This window comes from Neovison vison, chromosome 5, assembly GCF_020171115.1.
Source record: "Neovison vison isolate M4711 chromosome 5, ASM_NN_V1, whole genome shotgun sequence".
In the NCBI taxonomy this organism is placed as follows: Eukaryota; Metazoa; Chordata; class Mammalia; order Carnivora; family Mustelidae; genus Neogale; species Neogale vison.
In genome coordinates, this window is record NC_058095.1 from 81,916,163 (window position 1) to 81,931,084 (window position 14,922).

A 14,922-nucleotide genomic window follows, 5' to 3' on the forward strand; every position below is an offset into this window, starting at 1 on the left:
CCAATTTTCATCCAGATCCCGCAAGGTAATTCAGCAACTCCTCAGAGCTCTCTCAGTAATTCCCAAATTCACTCTGACACCACACTGGCCTGTGGAAATCCATCCTCCTGTGGAAATCCACCTAATAAGGTGGCCTTTTATAGTCATGACACCTTAGAGAGCAGCTGCTGCTAGAAGCAGCAATTCTTCCGCTCTGCTTAGGTATTTTTACGAATTCCTTTATTAGCAAGCAAATTTTAAAAGCAAAGCGGGTGAGGGACGCCTGGGTGGCTCAGTGGGTTAAAGCCTCTGCCTTCGGCTCAGGTCGTGATCCCAGGGTTCTCCGATGGAGCCCCGCTTCAGGCTCTCTGCTCAGCGGGGAGCCTGCTTCCCCACCCCCCACCTCTTTCTGCCTGCCTCTCTGCCTACTTGTTGTGATCTCTGTCTGTCAAATAAATAAAATCAAGAAAGAAAGAAAGGAAGGAAGGAAGGAGAAGAAGAAGAAAAAGCAAGCAAGCAAGCAAGCAAGCGGGTGAGGGTCCCACCAAAGCTGGGATGAGGGCGTGCGATCGTCGGAGGCTCCATCAGAGGATAGGCTGCGGCCGTTCCACGGCGCTGCCTCGGGTACCCCACGTCCTTGGCCGAAGGTCCGCGTCGCTCCCGGCTCCCTGGATGGAGCACAGCCGCGAGGTTCCGCGCCCAGGACCGCGCCTGCAGGACTCCCTCCTCCCCGGGCGTCCTGAGGCCGGGCAACCTGCTCGCAGGTAGGTACGTGGGCGGGGCAGGCGGCATTTAAGGCGGACACCGCCTCCCCCCGGCAGCGGCTGGCGTTTGGCCACAGGAGGTGAGCGTGGGGCTCTCGCCACCGCAGCTCGCCACCGCCGCCCGACGGGACGCTTGCCCTGCGCGCGCCGCCACAGCCAGAGCCCGGACACCAAGCTCGCCTGCCGGCGGCGCCACCGCCTTCGCCATGACCAAGGTGCGTGCAGTCCCCTGGCGCCCGCCCGAGACCCGTAGAGAGGGGATGGAAGACGAGGGGAAGGAGGAAGGACTGGCCACCTTTATTCTGCGCTCCTGACCTCTGCACGGTTCCTCTCCCTTCCCGGAGCTGACTGGGGGGAAGACCCAAATCCATACGCTCTGGGAAGGAACCCCAAGGGCCCTTGGACGTCTCCGATGTGGCGGGTGTCGCCAGGCTGGGGTTTACCCGGCTGCGCTGTGGTCTGTAAAGCCTGCCCTGCCCGGGACTGAGATTCAGTGGGCAACGCCCCACCCAAGAAGCGGGACACACGCCGGTGTGCCCTGTTGGGAGCAAAGTACTAGGGCGACCCTGGGGCTGGATGGGTCTTGTCTCGAGTTGGAGGAAGTAACATCCCACCTTCCCAAACTCCAGGATGGGGTCACCCTGAGGAGATGCCGGCAGGGCTTTGCCATCTATCCTTTATACTGGAGAAGAAAGGAGAGAAAGGGCCTGGGAGTTTGAAGGTGGGGGAGAGAGAAACTCTCCACATCGTGCGCCTTACTCTCTCTAGAGGAGAGAATGAAGGGGGCTCCCTTCCCTGTAGGTCCCTGACCCACAGAGAAGTGCTCGACACTTCTTCAGAAAACCCATCTTGGACCAATATTGTATTTCTGCTTTCTTTTCAGAAAACACTAGAAATTTACTCTGTGGAGCTCAGTGGAACCAAAGACATCCAACAAACAGACAATGGGAATGGCAAGGAGAAGTACAGAGGCTTGAAGAACTGCTTCGAACCCAGAAAGAATCACCATAAGGAGGAGCTTAGGAAAGAAGTGGATCTGGTCAGTTGATTTGGTTCTTAAGCCAAATGGGTCCACTGAGTTCTGCCCTTTCCCCTTGAGAACTTGCCCCTATAGCCTCCTTAACAAAAGAAGGATCAGTCTTAAGGATTTGAAAATCCGCCTGAGATTTGTTTCCTTGTTTAAAATAAATGGTGTGATAATATCTGCCCTGGGGGTCAGGGCTTCTGCAGGATTCCTGCATTCTGGTTGTAGGCACTCCCAGCTAGAACTCTGAGGGAAGAGCCTTTGATTCCAGTCCCCACAGGCACAGCCCAGACCTCTCTCCTTCCTGGCTGCTTCATTGAGATAGCTGTACCCAACTGCCAGTTTTTAAGCTGGTAAGGTAAAACTACCGGAGCTGGAACCATGAAGGAGGAAAACAAAGCCACTAACCTTGCTAGGTTTTTGGCTATGTATGCCCCATGAAATAGAATAATTTCACTGGTAAAAGTATATTGGGCTTGGATTCAGAGAACCTTGGGCTCAGTTAAGTTCCACTTAAGTGATTGGTAACTGGGAGCAAACTTGGTAAAGCTCCGTTTTCTTTATGTAAAGTGGGAAATAAACAATTTGCATGGGTGAGGGGAAAAAATGAGAAAAGAGTAAGAATATTTTGTAATTTATGCAATTCATAATTAAATTATTTATAATTAGTAATTTTGTAATTTATGGAAGCACAATGTTATTCCTGTGAAGGAAGAACTTTGGAATTGTTAAAGTTGTCCACCATGGGCAAGATCTGCCTCAGAACTGAAATGTGACAGGTTATGTGTCAGGAATGTCAAGGGGAAAACTTCTACAGCAAGCCTGAAGTTTTACTACATCATCCCTTCAGTTCATTGCAGACTTTAAAACTGTTATTGTTGGCGCAGACAGTAGTGGTATGAGTTCATGTGAGCTAGAAAGCCCATTGTTAAATTTTCAGGAATTTGGCAAGTTGGTTGACATTGGGTTAGCATCTTAGAACTTGGTTATAGTGAAAAATCAGTAAATACAAGTCAGAGTTTTTAATTTATTTTTCCTGGAGAGCTTGTGAAAAATTTAGCAACACATCACTAGGTATTTGCCCATGCCTGTTTTGACAGACATTTAAGAACACACAGCCCTGAAATTGCACTGACCTGAATTCAGATCCCAGTTTGATTGACATTCACTTCCTATTTCAAAACATAGGAATTTAAAAAAAACAGTGCTTACCTGTTGGAGTAGTTAAAAAGGTTAAGTGAAATAAAGCAGGAGAAAGACTTAGCACAGCACCAGATAATAGTCATTCTTATTTCCTATGTATCTCTAGCATTCAGGATTGAAGACATATGTAGTCTTCCATAAAATTGCTACTTATAACATGAATATATATCCATTCTATCATATGCCTGTTTATTATGAAGAGAATCTCCCTTCTCAGAGCATTTTGGAAAGATGTATAGTATAGAAAGATAATTTTTGTAGTGTTAACTAGTGTTCCCCTGCTTCCCGCCTGAGAGAGGAAAATCTTTCCTTCTTATTTCCCAAAATTCTCACAAGAATCCTATAATTTAATTTGTGACCGTGTACTGGGATGCCCTCTGGCACATTAGATCCTTGACAAGAACGAAAGTATCCCTGGCTGCTGAATCAACCGACAGGTAATGACCTGACAGAAGTCTGAGACGCAGGATGATGCCCTGAGCTATTCTAGTGCCGGCCAGCAGAGTGCGCCACAGGCACCCACCATGCCTCCAGTCCCTCCCTCTCCCCCATGCTCTCATCGCCAAAGCCAAGGCTAAAGAAGGGAAGATATTCTGCCTTATTCTGCCTCACTGTACAGGCCCCTTAAACTATGAAATACATCCATGCAATCAGTGGCTCTAATCACCTGTTACTTGGATCTGCACAGAATTTAGCACACTGCACAAAACTGTATCTTAATCCTTTGAATCCCCAGCAATATCTCTCAATCAATATTGGTACAATGACTAAATGAGTAAAGCAGAATCTGGCAGAGGAGAAGACAAAATAATTTTTTAATTGGAAAATCTCATCTCTTAACAGGTAACCTTTTTTTTTCATATACTTAAGAAAAGAGATAGTTCTAGTATCCATCACAGTATAAATCTTTGTTTCAGATGATCAAAACCTAAAGAATCCTGAGTGCTAGGTTGTCTAGGTGGGCTAAAGAAGGCTTACTTGCCCCTAGGTTTTCCTGAGACAGGAAAAGGCTTCTAATCCTGTAGCCCAGTGGCTCTCAAGGGACAGGATAGGAGGAATTTGCCCCCCCCCCATGAGACATTTAGTGGGGTCTGGAAACATTTCTGGTTATCACTACTCCAGGGAGGGTGTGCTAGTAGGTGACATAGTAGATGGAAGTCCCCGTCACCCACCCAGATAGTTATTGGCCCAAATGTAAGTAATGCCAAAGTTGAAAAACTCTGCTTTAGTTTAATGATTCTATAACGAAATTAGCAAGTGTGGGTCATACTGGTGTTTATTTGGCAGTTTTAAATCTGTAGGGCTTCTCTACCAAATAAACTCTCTGAGTCTCAAGTACTTGATTAAGAAAAGGCTTGCTGCTTCTACCAGAGACTACCTGCCCAATGAGGGCTCCATGGGTAAGGAGTTGTCGGATGTGTCTGGTCTGGTTTGGTATTGCTCATCACCCTCAACTAATCCCAGAACTCGGGTACTGAACTAAGTATCTAGATTACCAGTACCCGGACAGCAGACAGGTATGCTAGGACTTGCATGTGCTGAAGATCAGATTGAAATGACATACTTTGTTCATAAAAACTAAAGACAGCTAATATGTGGTAAAGGACAAACTAAGTCTGAACTCAAGGGATGGCCAGAAAATCCCCTGGCCGGTGAATCAGAAGGCAAGCCTCTCCTGTAGCAAGACTCTCTTTTCTCTCAGGGCAATAACCACCTGGCACAGAGGGTTTTCTCTCCCTCACTTCCTGGCTCCTCCTATCATCAGTGCTTCTCATGGGCTGGTCAAAGCTTAGGGTTTGAGTATTTTGGAATTATTAATGCACTCTCTTCTTCCTTTCATGGACTTCAGGATGACCACAAACTCAGCATTAAGGAACTGGAAAAGAAATATGGTACAAACATCATTACAGTAAGTCATCAAGGGATTAGGGGTTGGGAAGAAAAGCCCTGGGACTATGCAAAGGACTGTACTTTAAAGCCATGTGCGTAAGGTGTATGGAAAAGTAGACGGCATCTTTAGGTTGAAGCAGCAACTTGAAGAATACCAGTCACGCACATGCCCAGCATGTAAACGAGGGCTGGTTAACTTTAAGAGCTGGTGTGCCTGAACCAGAGCCTGGAGTCAAGCCCCTCTGCTGAGCTGGACTCCTGGCTATAAACATTTCTTTTGATTATAACTGCAGGAAAGCTGTGGTGTCCTCAGAAAGGCTCGGACACTTCCTTATGGTCATGGTCAGAGGTTGCTTTTAATCTTCATGTCCAGGAAGTGTAAGGTCTTATCAAAGAATGGGGAAAACCAGTGTTAAAAAGCAACCATCCAGAGTGACAGGCTTACAACACTGCTTGTCCGCCTCTTCCTCTGAGAAGGAACGATGATGACTCCAGGACAGACTGGTATGCTCTCAGGTGTCTGGCAAATTCCCCCACCACAGAAGGACTGCTTCCTTGTGTGAATTCAGACTCAAATTAAATGTCAAAAGCTTTGGTGTCTTGACATCAGGAGATTTGGATACATCTGTTCAAGTCAACAAAAAGCCCCACTATGTGCAACACACAAGACAAGCAGTGAGAGGGCCAAAGAGGGATAGGTGATCCCCGGTCTTAAGGACTGAGCAGTTCAGCAGGGGAGGCAGGTATATAAGAGAGTATCATAACATCCAGTCTGTTCGACTTAGATGGTAAAGAGAGAGGAGGTTTAAATGGTGTGCTGAGTGAGTGACAGATTCTTCTGACCAGAAGAACCAGAATGGGCTCCCTGGGTGGTGCAGTGTTTAAATCAGGAAGGACATAGGAGGAAGATTTGGGTTTAAGTTAGCAGACTACCCAGGAGACCAGGGAGAACAGAGTATATTTGGAGAGCAGTCTGGAGTTTCTGGAAGCTAATGTGTTTGGAAAGGGGAGAGAAAGGGGTGGAAAATGAGACCGTGGAGAGGCAGTTTGTGTGAAACCTTTAAGCACTTCCATATTAAACTAAGGAATAAGGGCTTTATTAGTTACACACAAATTCTAAACAAGGAAGTGATTTAAATAAGATTGGCTTTCAAAAGGGAATTCTGGTACAAGATATATACAGATATAGGTAGGTAGGAGGATGAACTTTTTTTTTTTTTAAGTGGGAGATGGAAGGGTCTAGAAGAATGAGACAATAACCCAGGAATATAAAATAAGGAACTGAAACGAGGCAGCAGCAGTGAGATGGGAAGGGAAGGGGACAGATTCCAGAGACTTTTCAGAGAAATAGCAGGTAGGACTTTGTTCCACTGGGGTATTTGAATAAATCCCTGATCCCAGTTACCACGGTAGAGAGGCAGAAGGAGGAGGAGATTTGGTCAGGTAGTTAAGAGGGCCATGGCAAGACATGGGGCTGAGAGAGTAGAGAAAAAGTAGGAAGGAGACAGTGATGACAGAGATGAATTTTATTCTGACTACAAGTTAGTGACTTCAAATCCAGTTATTCAGCAAATATTTGAGCCTCTGTTACAGAACAATCAGGACACCACATAAAGGACACAAAAATTAACAAGGATAGCGTCTTTTTTTTTTTTTTTTTTAAGATTTTATTATTTGTCAGAGAGAGAGAGAGAGCACAAACAGGGGGACTGGCAGGCAGGGGAGAAGCAGGCTTCTCACTGAGCAAGGAGCCCAATGCCAGACTCTGTCCCAGGATCCTGGGATCATGACCTGAGCCAAAGGCAGCCGCTTAACCAACTGAGCCACCCAAGAATCCCAGAGTATTTTTTTTTTTTAATTGAAGATTTATTTTAACTTATTTTAGAGAGAGAGCACACGTGAGTAGGGGGAGGGGCAGAGGGAAAGGATCTCAGGCTGACTGCACACTGGGCATGGAACCCAACACAGAGGTTGATCTCATGACCCTGATATCATGACCTGAGCTGAAATCAAGAGTTGGAAGCTTAACCAACTGAGCCACCGAGGCACCCCGTGGATAGTCTTTAAGCTGTCCTTTAAGTAGCTTACAACATGATTAGAAAGAAAAAGTAATGACAAGACCTTCTCCTTAAAGGAGAGTTTGTGTGGGGGAAAAAAAAACCTTATGAGTCACAATACAGGATTTCAAGAGGGGTGGAGGGCCCTCTGTATGCCTGTGGAAGGCATGCTTACCAGGGAGGGCTTCTGGCAAGAAGTGACTACACATGTGGGCTTGAGTTTGGTAGAATTTAGTTTGGTAGAACTTAGAACTTGGGGTGGATATAGAGAAAAGCAGAAAGACACCAGACTTAAGGATGAAAAATTAGCCAGTGCAATATGTAGAAGTTCTAGAAAAGAGAATATTTTGTGGATAGTTCCCATATTGGCCTTAACTTTAGTGATTAGCTTTTGTATTTCAAATCCTCCTTAGCCAAGTTACTCTTATCTCTGGATAAATCTCCAAGAAACTGAAAGACCTTAGCAAAGTGTAATATAGTGGCTCTGGAACCCATTTACTAGCTGGGTGATTTAACTTCCATGTGCCTCAAATTCCACATCTATAAAATGAGGATAATAACTGCACCTTATTCAGTGGGTTTTTGTGAAGGGTAAATAAGCAAATATAAAGAGTACATTGCCAGGCTGATATTAAGCATTAATATTAAATATTCTTTTTAAAACAGTGAGAGTTCGGGGAGGTAAGACATCATCCACTTTTCACAGGCCCTTCTTGGGCATAGTAACTCCTACCCACAACCTGCAGAAGAATGACATCTGTCTGAGGGAAGAGAAATGTCTAATTCCTATTTGTTTTTGTCTGGCTTTCTCAGGGTCTCTCCAGCACCCAAGCTGCTGAGCTCCTGGCTCGGAATGGACCCAATGCCCTCACTCCTCCCAAGGAAACACCAGAGATCATCAAGTTCCTTAAGCAGATGGTGGGGGGGTTCTCCATCCTTCTGTGGATAGGAGCAATCCTGTGCTGGATTGCTTATGGGATCCAGTATTCCATGAATACATCCTCATCCCTGGACAATGTAAGGGGAGGTCTCCTTCCGGGTTTCCTAAACTAGTCATGGAAAAACAACCCTAAAGTAAGGCCATTAGTGGGCAGAGCAGTGGGCTGCAATCAGGAGTCCACACTGATCCATCACTGTTTGGGAAAATCAAATAATTTTGCCAGCTGTAAAATACAAATTATAGCTGACTTTCTGATGTCTCAGAGGCAGCATGAGCATGAATTTTAAAGAGAAAGAGAGACACATACACACTATAAGTTCCTAAGGGGGTAAAAAAAAGATCTACATCCATGTGAAATATTTTGGGTCTCTCCTCAAAGCTAATTGTATCCCTTAAAACATGGGGAGCATCTATGCCTGCTGATAACAGCACCAAAACCAAAACACTGAACTGGCCAGCATCATGCTAAGAGAAAGAAGCCAGATGCAAAAGGCCACACACTATATGACTCCATTGATAGGAAATGTCCAGAACAGGCACATCCTAGAGACAGCAGATCATAGGTGGCAAGGGCTGGGTGTTGCAGTGGGGAATGACTGCCACTGGGATGATGGATATGTCCTAAAATTGGATTGTGGTGATTGTTGCAAAGTTGAGTAAATTCATCAAAAATCATTGAATTATACACTTAAAATAGGTAAATTTTGTGACCTGTAAATGACACCAGGATACCACTGCCGTGTCTCTCACCTTTGCAAGGAGAGCTCTAGCCCTAGGACCTGGCTCATTCCTGAAGGCTGTTTTTCTGATTGATGCTTCTTCTCCTTACCCAGGTATACTTGGGCTGCGTGCTTGCATTGGTCGTTATTTTAACAGGGATCTTTGCTTACTATCAAGAGGCAAAAAGCACGAACATAATGGCCACCTTCAATAAGATGATCCCACAGGTGAGTGGCAGCCATCCCTCTCTGGTCTCCATGTGATTTCAGATGAGGAAGCATCAGATAAGGAGGAGAGTGGGGCCTCTGAGGCAGAGGGTCAGCACTCCATCCTTTGCTGTCTGAGAAGTCTTACGCAGTCCTTCTGAAGCCCCATTTTCACACAGAGTTTTGGGATCATCAGGGAAGTAAGATACAGGAAAATGCTTAGTCAAGAGCAAAATAAGACAAACATCATTCGGGGCGCCTGGGTGGCTCAGTGGGTTAAGCCGCTGCCTTCAGCTCAGGTTATGATCTCAGGGTCCTGGGATTGAGTCCTGCATCGGGCTCTCTGCTCAGGAGGGAGCTTGCTTCCCTCTATCTCTCTCTCTGCCTGCCTCTCCATCTACTTGTGATCTCTCTCTGTCAAATAAATAAATAAAAACTTAAAAAAAAAAAAAAGACAAACATCAGTCATCACACAACATCTTCTATTACTGTTCTTGAGCTTTGGTGAACTGTTCAAACAAAAGGAATTCAGGAGCTTCTAAGACCAAGTTGTAGAAGTTCAGGAGTGTTCCCCAGTAGCCAAGGAGGTCAACCTACAATTTTTCATCTGTGACCATTTCTGCACCCATTTTGGAGTCTCTCTGCATGTTGCCCCAAACTGCTTTTGGTAAGGGAGGCCCCCTGATCCTGTCTTCCCACAGGACCCCATGTTAGGAGTCCTCTAGGGAGATCACACACCACTGTTAGCACAGTGGGAAAACCACACTGCCCCTGGCTCACAGAGCTGCCAGCTAGAGAAGGTTCGGGATGGACTCGTCCATGCTAAGAAGTGGGAGATCTGCCTTCTACCCCATTCAAGTCTTCCTGACAGGAGCAAGAGTATTACACCCTTTGGCTCAGCCATTACAGTCCTTCCCAGACATCCTAGCCAAGATCATTCATCCTTAATTGTCCCTCTCTGTCGTGCTTGGGCTGGTAGTTTGTTATATCTGCCCACAGCAGCATTTTCTGTTTCCAAGAATATCTCTGAGAGTTCCTCCTCAAGAAAAGATAGTTCTTAGTGTCTTCAGGCCCCAAGCAAAAGTTTTTTGTTGTATTTTTGCCATTCTGACAGCTGTGCCTTCCAGTGCCTCCCTTCTGGAGAAGTGGAGAGATGTGGATGGAGGAGAGTTGGCATCATTCTAGGATCTGAAGCATCTGTCTCTGTTTTCTTTTGCAGCAAGCTCTTGTCATTCGAGACTCAGAGAAGACGACAATCCCGGCAGAGGAGCTAGTGGTGGGGGACATAGTGGAGATTAGAGGAGGAGACCGGATCCCTGCAGACGTCAGGTTGCTGTCTGTTCAGGGCTGTAAGGTAAGCACCAGAGGGCACCCCAAAGATCACACTCATAACTAGTATCTATTCTGTTGTCTTCCTAGATCTCAATGGTACTGGGGCAGGGAACAAGATGCCCAGTCTTGAACTTTTTTCAAAATTTTTTCTAGGTAGATAACTCATCTCTCACTGGAGAATCTGAACCCCAGCCCCGTTCCTCTGAGTTTACCCACGATAGTCCCCTGGAAACAAAGAACATTGGTTTCTATTCTACAACCTGTCTGGAAGGTAAGTCTGGCTGGTTCCCACGACTGCATGCACCACCCATATCACCTCTCCCCTCCAGGCTTTATGCTCTTGTCTCTTTACCATATCTTGCATGGAACTGAAGAGCCCAGAGAACTTTGTAATGTGTGCTAATTGATCATGTAAACCAGCAAAGAGAGGACTGTAAGCAGCCTGTGGTTCCCTCATAGCTGAGGATCCCCAGAATAAAATGTCTACTTCACCTGTAGGCACAGCAACTGGCATGGTCATCAACACGGGTGACCGCACCATCATTGGTCAGATCGCCTCACTGGCTTCAGGAGTTGGAAATGAGAAGACACCCATTGCCATTGAGATCCAGCACTTTGTTCATATTGTGGCAGGAGTGGCCGTCTCCATTGGCATCCTTTTCTTCATCATCGCAGTGTCCCTGAAGTATCAGGTCCTGGACTCCATCATCTTCCTCATTGGCATCATTGTGGCCAATGTGCCCGAGGGTCTCCTGGCCACTGTCACTGTGAGTCCGTGCTGCTAGGTGGCCTTTCCCCTGACCCTATTAACACACAGCATTCTGCTATGCTGGGTGTGTGCCCACCATACACTGCGAGTCTCCTCCATCTTCAGAGTGACACTCTTGTAAGGGGACACCATGGGACATTCTGAATAGATTGTTTCTTAGACAAATGGAATTGTGATATTTTTAACATTTTTAACACTATCCTAGAAAACTTTCTATTTTTGTTTTTAGGGGCACTATCTGCAAATTGCATATTATCTTCCTCCTTAAGAGCTAGATAAGATTAAAAAAAAAGATCTAGATAAGACAGATGCAAACCACCACTTACAGATTTTCAAGAAGTCTGACACCTTCCCTACAGTTTCACATTTCTTAAAAAGAAATTTCTACAACTGAGGAACTTAGGCACATTGTTAAACTCCTACATTTAATAAAAGGAATATGGCATATACATAGGGCTTTATGTGGTTTATCAGCTACTTGGTCAGCTTTGCCACATCTATAACAATACCTCCATCCTGAAACCAGCTTGAGTTCGAAATGATGATTTTTCTCAAAACTTCTTCCTCTCTCTCTCTCCCTCTCTGTTTCTCTCTCTCTCTCCTGTCTAGGTGACTCTGTCACTGACAGCTAAACGGATGGCCAAGAAGAACTGCCTGGTGAAGAACCTGGAAGCAGTGGAGACCCTCGGCTCCACCTCTATCATTTGCTCAGACAAGACTGGGACTCTGACCCAGAACAGGATGACCGTGGCCCATCTGTGGTTCGACAATCAGATCTTCATAGCTGACACCAGTGAAGACCATTCAAGTAAGTCTTCTGGAACACTCAGTGTGGCTTGAAGCTGTGGACTCGAGTAGAGGGGGAGAACATGGCATCATCGGTGTGCAGACTCAGAGAATTGGTTGAATAGTATGGATATTAGGTCCAGCACCCACAGCATCCACTGTTCTATTTTCCAGACCAAGTCTTTGATAAAAGCTCTGGAACCTGGGCCTCCTTATCAAAGATAATAACATTGTGTAACAGAGCTGAGTTCAGTCCAGGACAAGAAAGTGTCCCCATCATGAAGGTAAAGCTTCAGTATCACTCAGTCTTAAATCACAGCCTGTTTGAAGTCATTTTCTCTGTTTTGATTTGGCTCTTGATTTAAATCTCTCCCACTGAGTAAAGTTTGTACGAGTAATAGCAAGTCTGACTCACAAGACCTGCAGAAAATTTTCTTTACCCTTATTTGCTTTGAGAAATCAGAGATGTATGGAAGTCCTCAGAACATTGATTTAGTTCTATTGAAAATTCTCATTCCTGAAAATGAATGTACCTTTAAGTTACTTTCCTTTACAAACTAAGTAGATATAATCAAAGTTTCTTTATTACATAAATGCCATTCACTGACGTTTAAAATATAATTGGCAGGAAATAGAAGGATTGACCTTAGAACATCCTCCTGGCACTCCTAGATGCAGTGCTAAGGGGCCCTGGAATGTTAGAATATACAAAAACAAACTTCTCTTCTTTCTCTCCCTTCTTCCTCCCCTTCTTCTCTCCTCTCCCCCTCTCCTTTCCTTCTGAGTCAGTCACTGAGTCTGTCTTCTCTGGGATTTTCTATTTGCCATCTGTTTCCTTCACTGACTCTTCTTTTTTCTTAGACTATTTGTTTGGTTGGTTTCCTTTCTCGGTCAGACAGCTCATCAGTTCTCCTCCTGGCCCATGATTTCTCTGTCCATAGCTTTCAAATCCTTATCTCCAATTCTGATTTTTCACCCAAACTCCATGGATCTCCAGTTAGCTGTCTGTTTCCACTTGAAAGTTTTGCCATGCTAGGCTTTCAACAAATTATACATGCCACCTTCCACCTGTACCCAGCCTGGCTTTAAATCATTATCTTGTCCCTTTTCTATTTTTCTGTGGCATAACCATTTTAACTTCCTATCTAGTCCACAACTTTTGGAAGTTATCTTTAACTTTCTTCATTACTAGTATCTAGTGAATCACCAGGTCCTATTATTCTTGCTTCAAATAAATACATAATTTTACTTATCTGTTATTGCCAGTACCTCACATCTAATTAATTAAAACAACCTCTTGATTGGCCTTCATGATTGCAGTTTATCCCTCCCCCCGGTCTTTCTTGCATACCAGAAATTTTCCTTAAGTACTTCTTTAGATGGACCACTTCACTTAACTTTGCTCAAAAACTTTCCATGCATCTGCTTTCTGCAGCTCAAGCTTTAGACCTTGTCTGCCTTTCAAGGCCCTCTCTATCTCTGCATCCCCCATTTCCACCTGGACGTCCAGGACTTAAAGTGGAATTCTTCCACTTCATGCCTTCATTCATGGAATTCTGATTTCCAGAAGGCTTTCTTCTTTTCCTTTCTGTCAGTTATCCACCCATCTTTCAAGACTAGTTCGTAGCAGGTTCTTTCATGCAGCCCTCTAGGTCTCACAGAGCTCAGACTATTTTGAATTACCCTAATGCCAGTAAGCACCATCATCCAGTTTAACAACTCCACCATGGTTCAGTCAGTGGCTCATTGTGGTGCTGTCATTTGTTAGATACTGAGCTTAGGCCATCTGCTGGCTCATTTAAAATAATCACAAAAGAACCAGATTATGTTAAAAAAAAAATTATGTGCTACAAATATTTGTTATCTCTTGATTCTCAGAGAGTTGTGGTTGGAGATGCCTCCGAAACTGCTCTTTTGAAGTTCTCAGAGGTCATTTTAGGTGATGTGATGGAGATTAGAAAAAGAAACCACAAAGTAGCTGAAATCCCTTTTAACTCAACCAACAAATTTCAGGTGAGTTTTTCCTCACAACTGAATCTTGATTACCACAAGAATGGCATTTCTACCTGTAAGTGTTCTCTGGTTAGTATGCATTTTGAATGATATTTGACTTCAAAAGTAGCCTTCAGGGATACAGGTCCTGGGCATCTGGTATGCCCAGAATAGGTTTCCCTTGCTGGCTTCATCCCTTTGCCAGAAATAGGTAGAGAAAAAAGAAAAGTGAAGATCTTCTCAGGGCCTGGATGTTCCTGTGAGTGATCAATCTACATTACATCCATCCCCCACTCCCACACATATGCCACCTCCACCACCACCAGGTACCATTTGCACAGGTGAGGGGCAAAAGCCACATCCTAAAGGATAAATGAAAACTGGGGGAATGGGGAGAACTAACATTTAATGCTCCCTTAGTCTGTATCTGGCACGTTGCATACATTCTCTCATTTAATCCTCACGATAAGCCTGAGGTGGGAGTAATTAATCTCAATTTCTGGGTGAGGAAACAGGCCTTTAGAAATGTTGATGTGACCAGAGTTCCCAAGCATCTAAGTGGCATAACCAGTTTTTACATGTCTTTTCAACTCCCAAGGCTATGCTTTGTCTACCACAACACAGAAGCTGAACAATGTAGCTTGGGCCTTGTGAGTAAACCTTGCCCTTTGTGAAGACCAATGAATAGTCTCTCAGATGACTGTTACCAGCCATGCTTTTTCTAGTTCTGCCCCATTGCTCAGGAAGAAAATGACTGTCATTGACTATCTGTGTTCACTCATTCCAGACCAGCCAATGGTCAGCTAGCTACATCCTCCTCAGAGTGGGACAAATGACAGTTTGTAGCCTGGTTTACTGCTGCAGGTGGGACTTCCCTTAGACCAAAGCTGAGAGCAGGCCCTTGTGACTTGGTCTTTGCATAACAGGAAAGTATATAAATAAGATAAACATGTTTGTTTAAAAGTTTCTGGTGTTTACCCTCACATTTTGTTTGGATGGCATTTAGGATTGGGAAATAACTGTTGCAAACATCTTTGTGGATAACCAGCCAAAGAAGAATTGTTGTTAGCCAAATAGACAACTAAAAAATGTATGAAGTAAAATATTAAAGCCAGTAAATCAGATTTCTTGTTCAAAACAGAAAGGAAAATAGAATGAGTAATGATCTTTATATAACAATAGTAATGATAGTTATTATATGCTAATTTCTTCATGTATTCAATCTCTCAATTCTCTCAACTCCATAAGATTGGGAATGAG

General features: G+C 44.5%; 1 protein-coding gene across 2 annotated transcripts in view; it reads left to right on the forward strand.

The window, feature by feature from the left end:
- The first annotated feature begins 814 nt into the window (after positions 1-814).
- The window catches only part of ATP12A (ATPase H+/K+ transporting non-gastric alpha2 subunit), a 28,876-nt gene continuing 14,768 nt past the window's right edge, over positions 815-14,922 (forward strand). For both annotated transcript variants that reach the window (XR_006384632.1, XM_044249362.1), the window contains exons 1-11: positions 815-958; positions 1,627-1,782; positions 4,820-4,879; positions 7,731-7,934; positions 8,691-8,804; positions 10,003-10,137; positions 10,269-10,386; positions 10,614-10,882; positions 11,494-11,692; positions 11,845-11,954; positions 13,549-13,683. Coding sequence is in view for 1 of the 2 variants with exons in the window: in XM_044249362.1 (XP_044105297.1) it covers positions 950-958; positions 1,627-1,782; positions 4,820-4,879; positions 7,731-7,934; positions 8,691-8,804; positions 10,003-10,137; positions 10,269-10,386; positions 10,614-10,882; positions 11,494-11,692; positions 11,845-11,954; positions 13,549-13,683 (1,509 nt within the window). In the remaining variant the exon portion in view is untranslated. The remainder of the gene's footprint in view (positions 959-1,626; positions 1,783-4,819; positions 4,880-7,730; positions 7,935-8,690; positions 8,805-10,002; positions 10,138-10,268; positions 10,387-10,613; positions 10,883-11,493; positions 11,693-11,844; positions 11,955-13,548; positions 13,684-14,922) is intronic.